General features: G+C 45.8%; 1 protein-coding gene across 1 annotated transcript; it reads right to left on the reverse strand.

Annotated features, from left to right (window-relative positions):
* Nucleotides 1-1,417: 1,417 nt before the first annotated feature.
* irg1l (immunoresponsive gene 1, like) lies at nt 1,418-4,848 on the reverse strand (the record flags this gene model as incomplete). The annotated part of the gene is made up of 5 exons (XM_080525768.1): nt 4,827-4,848; nt 4,256-4,443; nt 3,993-4,085; nt 3,009-3,214; nt 1,418-2,348 (listed from the first exon to the last, which is right to left on the reverse strand). The coding sequence occupies exons 2-5, from the start codon at nt 4,331-4,333 to the stop codon at nt 1,418-1,420; spliced, it is 1,308 nt and encodes a 435-aa protein (XP_080381894.1). The 5' UTR covers nt 4,334-4,443; nt 4,827-4,848.
* Nucleotides 4,849-9,151: the final 4,303 nt, after the last annotated feature.

Raw genomic sequence — 9,151 nt, forward strand, 5'->3', positions numbered from 1 at the left:
CACTTGCTGCCTGATATATCCCACCCCTTGACAGGTGCCATTGTAACAAGATAATCAATGTTATTCACTTCCTTGTCAGTGGTCATAATGTTTTGGCACATCGGTGTATGTAGTAACTGTATTTATGGCCCTTTCTGTTTGAAACTCGATACCTGGCATCCATGTGCTCACTTGCTTTCTACTCAGCTTTCTACCCACATCAGACAGGCCAACACCCTGCCAACATTTAAACAGGCCCTCTAAACCCACCTCTTCAAGCTTGCCTTCACGAGTTAACCCTCTCCACCTCCCCTTCCCATGTGTCCCCAGCACTACCTTAATTAGGCCCCTATACTTTCTTTTTATTATTACTACTCTATCTTTTCAGTTTGTAAAGCGTCTTTGAGTGTCTAGAAAAGCGCTATATAAGTCTAATGTATTATTATTATTATTACTCAAAACACATGGGTGGAGATGTAGGTTCCTCCCCTGAGATCCCCTGCAATGCTTTTTGAGAAGAAGCGAGTGGAGGACGGAATAGAGGACCCAAGTATTCGAGTTTCTTACAATTGAGAAATTAGTTGATGGCTTACAGAGTACCTAGTACGTTTTATCTCTTGTTAATAAATCTTTTGATTAAGACACTTTTTACCAGTGTGTTGTAAGTCCTTACCATTGTGAAATTATGAGATAAGATGCTTCAGTGATGTTTCAATGTTTTTATTGAACAAAGGAAATATCATTAGGCTACTTGATCAGAATTTGTTATATATAGACAGTATATGAATGACATTATATAGAATAGTTCTCAGTAAACCAAATGTATCTTAACAGAAAATAAAACATTCATAGCAAATTCCTATTTACATACATCCGTGGCACTTCCATTGTTAAATGAACGAGTTGACAACATTCACATAATCTACTCTGGATGGAGGAGATACATCAAGTAAAACAATTTATAAACAGGCATACAGTAAAAGGTACAGTACTTTGCGATCACTTCATTTGACATTGAATGTAAATCATTAAATATACACTTAATCCCTTTAAGAGATCATTAACTTACATTCAGCTCACAGTATTACTTTTTTCTTTTTTTTTAAAGAGGAGAGAGAGGAGGGCATGCAGAAATCGAAATCGATAGCCAGAATCGAACCTCCCACAGTATAAAATGTTAATGCTATAAGCAATGTACTTTCAAGGACTTTACATGTAAAGATAACATGGTACAAACCAAACATCTGCTGTCATCACAGCCCTTGATCTAAGTCCTGAAACTTCACTGCAAAAGCAGAATGCTCTAGATCATGATCTGCAGAGTTCTATAAGACACCTAATATGAAAGACTCAATGTGTGTGTGTGTGTGTGTGTGTGTGTGTGTGTGTGTGTGCGTCTGTGTGTCTGTGTTTGCTTGACAGGTTCTCTCTTGTCGGTTCACTGCAACTGTGAAAGGAGGGGTGTGCAGTCTCCGAGGCTCTCAAGCCCCTCCACCGCTTCGATCAGCCTCTCCACCTTCTCCTGAGGAAGCACCGCCCCGGCGTTGTTCCGGAATTTCTTCCTCAGACTCTCGTTGGTCAGCGGGTTGCGCCAGTGGCCGTAGAAGGTGTCGCAACGGCCGCTCAGGACGTCCCCTCCCACCAGCGTCACCTGCACCTCGCCGTACATCTGGTCGAAGTTGGCAGGGTTGTTGTGGGGATGCTCCACGCGGACGAGGTTGAGCAGGGCGTGCAGGTCGGGGCGCTTCAGAGCCGCCGAGGAGAAGGACTGCACCGTCACCTCCCCGTCTAACAGGGCGCTGCAGGCGTTGAACTGGAAGGAGTGCCGGGCCTGGTGTTCGGACTCAGGGAAAGGCCGGTTGATGTATTTGGAGCGGGGCACCCTCAGCAGGATGTCCTGGACCTGACCTGGGGAGACGGTGCCAGAGCCGACGCCCACCAAGACCTTGTGGACCGAGGCGGCTGCGTCCGCCACCCAGTGCATCCCCAGGTGGGCAGGGAAGCGCTTGAAGCCTATGTCCTGCTCCTCCAGCAGGAAGCCGGGACCCTCGTCCTCTTCGGGGGAGGTCAGTGGTTGCGGGGAGTAGTCTTCGTAGAAGGCGCTGAACCCGGCCACCCCCGGGACGGCGTCCAGGACCAGGCGGCTGGCCTCCAGGCCTCGAGAGGCCAGCAGGGCCGCTTCCAGTCCCAGCCGGGACGCGTTGCCGATGTGGAGGGGCTTGGACTGGGTGGCCGCGTTGGCCATGGGCGCCCCAGCCAGAGAAGCAGCGATGGCCAAAGCGTGGCTGCACTGGCTGCGGTCCAGTGACAGGAGGCGGGCGCAGGCTGCAGCGCTGCCCATGGTGCCAACCACACTGGGAGGGTGGAACCTGATGAGGAGAGAGAGAGAAAAAAAAAAGAGAGAAAATAAATATTTTAAAAAGAGGCAGAGACAGGCATAGAGAAACAGAGGTCAGGTGTTTTGAAACCGTCCCCTTTTTGATGACTAAACAATGTGTTTTAAGACCTGCTTAATTGCTCCACCTGCTGACAGTCCTGTCATTGTTGTGTCACTGGTTTGGAGTGAGCACAGATGTCTACAGAACAAGATGCTGTGTTTAAAAAAAAAAAAAAACAGGACTTACAGTATGTAGAATCTATTTCAGTGGTGTTGAAGGAAATAACAGATTATCACTCTATTTCAGTATATTCAAGGCAAATAAAGCAGAGATCGTTTGCCAATGTAGAAACATCTGACTGAAGGAGCTCATAGGAAAATCCCTCTGCTGTTTACTGATGTACCTCTGCCCAGTGAGCCTCTCCTAGCCCAGAGAGACAAGCTAGTGAGAAACCACACAAACAGGCTTATTCACACCCCACTCAATAACACCACTCTCACCCCCATTGAACACCACTCTGCAGAGATCAGCAAGAGTCAAATATGGCTCTTGAGTTGACCAACCCCATTGCCATAGGAGAACACACAGAGAAGCTGTGTCACTGGTGCTACCTCACATAGGTAGCACAGATGGTTGATGTGTAGAACTCACCTCTTAGGGATGTTATGGGCCTCTGTGGAGAACCTCAGCAGCCTTCCCTGGATCTCGATGCCCACATTGAACGCTAACAGGAAGTCCAGCCCGCTGGGCTTGCTGTTGCTAGGTAGCATGTCGCTGATGGCCAACAGAGCAGGAAGTACCGCCCCCGAGGGATGAGTGGCCGGGTGCCAAGTGTCGTCAAAGTCCATAGAGTGAGTCTACAAGGAACAGGCGTGAGAAGACCGATTACTAATAGTTATAAACAACCTTTTTTTTAACAGTTGCTACACTGTGTCACCACAACACCGTGTAAGGCGTTTCTTTACCGCACATGACAAAAATAGTGACTGGCACTTATGGCTACAGTACTTTTCTTGGATTCTAGCTGCTCTCTCTCTTTGACCTCTGCCTGCCATGTCTGTCATGTCGGTCATGTCTGTCTGTCTGTCAGTGGTTAGGAGCACCAATGGTCCTCCTGTTCATGACTCTGCCTCTCCCTAACAATAACAGCCACCATGGCCAACAAGGAAAACATGAGCTGTTCTAATAACTGTACCAGGCTTTGTCTCTCTCTTCGAGGGCATAAATACAGACTCCAGGAATACGTCCCTAATATTTCCTGCAGGGACATAGCGCTAAGTAAAGCCAGCCATGTTATTAGGCACAGAGGGGCTATTCTCCTGTCTCCCTCCCAGCTGACGTCTTCAGCCTGTAAATATGTTTTTGACCTTGTGACTCAGCCCAGCCAAGGGTGGAGGCAAATGACCTTAACATGGACAAAGACAATGATCGGCCCATCGACACATCAAGTATTTATATATACGTCTCCTGCCTAAGCCACAGACTGGGGGAAGCCCTGGTGGCTTGGCTAAGGTAAGCCTGGGGTTTCTATCTTAAAGCTTAAAGGAGAGATCTTAATGACAAGTAGTGTCGCTAAAGGGTTTCGGATTAGCTGGCTGTAGCTTGTTTTGATCTAATTCCACCTGTTCTACTCACCGCCACTCCGTTGACAAAGGCCGCGAGCGTTGGGGAGAGTCTGGTGCCTCTGCGTCCGTACACGGAGCTGATGTCATCAAGGGCGTACATGTGCTGTGGAGGACAGGAGGGGACACGTGATCAGAGAGCAGACATTAGGAGGTTACACATCAGACCGATCTCACCCATGTTGAAATGACTGGGCTAGATGTCATCTGAATAGGTCATTATATTCATGACTTTCTTTTCTTTCCTTTTGATCTCTCTCCCTCCCTCTCTCTCACCTGGCAGTGCTGCAGGACCAGCTGGAACACGTCGGTGGTGCTGCCCAGGATGCCCACCCCAACGCTGTCCAGCAGCATTCTCTTGCTGCGGTGGAGCACCGTGGGGGAGAGGTGCTGGGGTTTCACCCCATGGATGAACCTCCCAAAGCTGGCTGTGACTGTGTCCTCTGGGGTTGGACGCTCAACCACTGCAGGATGAGGAGATGGAGGATAGGAGAGAGGAGGGAGGAGGATGAAGAAGGGAGAGGGGTGGCAAGGAGGAGGAGGAGAGAAGGAGGAGGGGGTGGGGAGATTGTAGGGGAGGGTAAAAGAAGGGAGGAGAGGAGTGGAATGTTTGTTCGGAGCTCAGTTTACACACGTCTCAAATCAGACGGAGAAGAGGTAGAGAATCAATACCAGCTGTATGTATAGATTAGACTAACATTTACCATAAAAACACTGTTTCCTTATAGCCTAGCCAAAAGTGAAATGCCTAAACGTTTTCCTTAATCCTCTCAGCCTGTCCATGATAGACTGATATTATGATAAATAGACAGTCCCTAAAGCAGCCAGTTGAGAGAGCTAAGCTTACCTTCCAGTGCAGACTTGTGCAGTCCTCTCATTGCACACATGGGCCTGAAGATTGTCTGAGGGTGGCAGACAGAGCAGGAACATTACATTCATAGTATGGCACAACACAATGCATAGTAGACTCGTAAACTACATAAGACATAGACTTGTAAACTACTGAGTGCACAACGGACTGTGTCAATGACATTGAATGTACAGTATTTTTTAGAGCAATTAAGGAGACGTAGCAATTATTCTTTATTTACTCGACCTTCATTCAATAATGCTACCTGTACATTGCTACATGATCAACACACCGCAAATCTGCCTTTAAATGCCACAGTGCTGCACTGCCATGCTCTGAGTCAAAGTAGACTCTGACCAGATCAGAGAGTCATCAGAGAGTGAGAGATCAATTAGAGCCAGCGGATGACTGCAGTGACCTTCTGCCTCTGTCCTTCACAAGCTTGAAATTAGCCTTTGGTCCCCGTGGGCAGCACTGTAATAAGTCCGGCTCTGCCTGCATGCCCCCTCATCAAAGGACCGTTGTACAGGTGAGTGTGTGCAACCAGGTGTGCCCATTGGCAAGGTGAACAGCTATGTGATTAAATTATGACAGCATCTTTATGATCTAAAAAAACACCTGGTTACATAACCACATCAAAATGTCTATAAATGTCTTGAACTTGTTTGGATGTTACTGCTCTCGTGGAGGAGAGAAGCAGACCGAGGTTTTAACTACACACTGCCAGGTGTCTAACTGGCCAATAGTTACCACAGGAATAGAAAAACCCTTAAAACCAATACCAGGGTTGTGATTTAAACAACTAATGAATCCCCCCATAATAAAACACTTCAAACTCCATCTTCCAGATTCATGATCTCACAAACTGACAGAATATGAAATAAATAACTACAAATGGACTCTACGTCCCAATAAATAAAGGCATGCATGACGCAGTGTCTACCGTGGGCATACAGAAAGTTGATACGTACCTGTACTTTGGAGAGCATGTCGTCACTCTGTGGTAACTGTTGGGTTGTTTGAGTGTGTGTTCTGTCTTCTTCTTCTGTCTATTTTGGCTTCACTCTGTTTCTCCTCCTCTCTGTTTTTTCTTCTCTTCTCTCCGTCTCTCCTTGGTGTCTTGAGTGTCTTGAAGGGTGTCGTGGTGATGGAGGATGTTTCTGTTTCTCAGGTGTGACCCTGATTCTTATATACCCATGGACTGATAAAAATGTCAGGGAAGGGCTGGAACTTTGAAAAACTTGTTTTCCAATCATTATCAGAGGAATGGAGGAAGTTCATTGTCTTAGGTGAAAGCCGATGACATCATCTATGGGGGTCAGTAGATGGGGTTGGTCTGGGGAATTTCTAACTTGAACTCCTCCTACCCCCCACGCCTGGCATAGGTACGATAAACGTACAACATCCTCCAGAACAACTGGACACCTCTTCTCACTGAGCATCCTCAACAGGTAAATACTACCTTTACAATTGTACAATCTCTTTGTGTATTTTTATAGCACCTAAGTATGGTGTATGCTAGTTTCTAAGTTATAGAATATTATATTCATAATTTATATATTCATGGTGATGATGTAGATGTAGAACAAAAAAAATGTGTCTTAAAAATCCACCATGTAGTCAATTATTCTATGCAAAGCATCATTATGTATTTCTCTCAGTTAAGGCTTTTGTTTACGTCACTGTACATTATTTATTGATTTATTTAGGATTCAGATGTTAGTTAATATGAGTGTAACGTACCCACAGTCTGTGGAGCTTCCCATCAGTGGACAGAGTTGGGTTGAGCTGGGTTGTTATGACACAGAGAAGTGTCTACCTGTCCTGCATTTCTCCTCAGCGGTATTCTCCTCAGCTGTCTTTTCTCTCTCTACACTCCGATAGGCAGCTCTAGCCTCACCAAAACACCTATACAAACAAAAATCAGTCTTACTTGTACTGGCTGACATAATCAACATTACCTGTTGGGTGTAACCTGTCCTATAGCTTGTTCCAGAATTACTCTAGGGTTCAGTCTTAGTGCATTAGCTCTGGCTCAAGGCTGAGACAGCAGCCTGCTGCCTCTCTGTCACCTACACTGGCTGCTGAATAGCCACTGCCACTGTCACAGTGAACAGGCAGGGACTAGGCTGCACAAGGTGTTACTGTAAATGTGCTCAGACAGGAAGTAAGGGCAGATTGGGAGGGAGGGAGAAAGAAGGAGAAATATATGGAGGCAGGGAGAAATAAATAACAGGAAAGAGAGTTAGAAAGAGGAATAGAAAAAGTCTGAATTAAAGAAAACAATAATAATAATAATAATTAAAAATATATATACATTTGCAACAACACATTTGTTTAGATTTGTCTTTATTGTTTTCTTTAATACAGACTTTTTCTTTTATATTTTCGATGTCAAAGCACATGAATGTGTTCTATCGAGATTATTAGATTATTAGTTATTATTATTATCATTGAGATTATTAGTTATGAGTTCTTATTAGATTATTAGTTATTGTTGTTAGTGAACTACGGTATGAACTGAACTACTGTATGCTGCATATAGAGGGTGCTCTGGTCATAATATGTATTGATAATATCACATATTGAAGTGAATTGAACTTGAATCCTTTCTTACAGTAGCTAATAGTTCTATGATGCCTGTTGCCAGTTGCTTTCCTAGTCTAGAAATAACCAATGTCAACTGTCCCAGTTTAAATAACAATTTTCCTTCATGTTGTGAAAATATGACTTCACCAGTGACATCAACTCAACAAATACATCTTTTGGTTATTTATTGTCCCAAAGAATATTTAAAATGTTTTCCATTTGTGAGAGGATGTCTTAGATGGGTTGGATAGGAACATGGGTTGGATAGGAATGTTGGCTGACCACTCTGTCACACCCAGTATCTAAAAACCTTATGGTGAACTACATCGAGCCAGTTTGTCAAGTTTTAGTCATATTTAGTCATACTGACATATTTCTATCAATGTGTATTTCCTGAATTAAACTGAAGTCACATCTCTATATAATGTCTTTCCGGTTCTCTTATTTTGGATATTACCTGTTGTTTTCAGATAAAACACAATAAAAGACAGCCATGGCAACAGCAGATGGTTTTCCCGCCAGTTTCTATGGCGAGCCGGGGGTTCTGGGCATGTTGGCCAATGGCATCAGTGCATTCGTCGTGCTGTTGCAGAACTTCAACACAGCGCACACAGGCATCGGACCGGTGGGGGTGGAGAACATTCTAGCAGGTACACCCAGACACAGGCTGTAATCCATGTATTATCTATGTCAATGAAGTGTTATTAGTATCATTTGCTTTATCAGAAATAGATTTTCATAGGACATCATAGGTTCCTCTAGCTCTGAAATAAGTGCATTGTTCTTCAAATTCTCAGCCATGCACTTAGATTTTAGTTCGCAAGCAAGGGCCATTCTAGATCACTGACCTGTTCCTTCCTCTCTCAACTTGGTGTGTGTTTTGCAGGTGTACACATCATCCTGATCGGCGGGGTGTGCCAACTAGTGGCCGGCTTCCTCTCGTTCCGCAAGTATGACCACCTGAGCGGCACCGCCTTCTTCGCCTACGCTGCTCTCTGGGGCAGTTTCGGTGCCACCCGAATTTTCGCGGGCGCTGCCACTGAACCCATCCGAAACATGACATCTATGAACAATATGTCTCTGTCTGCTAACCTCACGTCTAATCTAACTGAACTAATGAATGCTACTTGGACCATGTCAGGGAGCTCTCCCAGCATTACTTTGCTGCTCATCAAAAGGTCAGCCATTGCTGGTCTGGTCCCGTATATCCTCCTCTCATTCATGCTGGCCTTCTGCTCTGCCACAGTCAACTACATCATGCCCTTCGTGTTCGGGGCCATCACACTCACCTTGCTGTTTGAAGCGGTGGCTGTGGTGGCGGACTGGGCTCTGGTGGTCTCTGGGGTCCTGGAGCTTCTCATCCTGTTGTTTGCCATCTACGGCTCAGCCGCACTACTCTTTAAAGGCCTGGCTCAGAGGCTCATCCTCAAGGGCTTTGGAACCCCGCTCTTCAATGTCCTGCTGCTGGGGACCACCAATGCCGGTAATGCCCAAAGCATTGGCCAGGAGAAAAAGAAGAATACGAAATACGCCGAGCCCATGGCCCTTGGGTTCTTCTGCGATGCCGTCTCTCCGTTCATCTTTGCCTTCTACAGTTTCGGGTACATGAGCTCCTTCGCTCTGGGCGTTGTCTGGCTCTCCATCATCTCAGCTGCCCAGCTCTTGTCCAGCTACTACGCCCACCTGCGTCAAGACTGCTACCACACCACCAAGTTCGGGGTCCACGCTGCCTA

Source organism: Nansenia antarctica (assembly GCF_963989245.1).
Source record: "Nansenia antarctica genome assembly, chromosome: 3".
In the NCBI taxonomy this organism is placed as follows: domain Eukaryota; kingdom Metazoa; phylum Chordata; class Actinopteri; order Argentiniformes; family Microstomatidae; genus Nansenia; species Nansenia antarctica.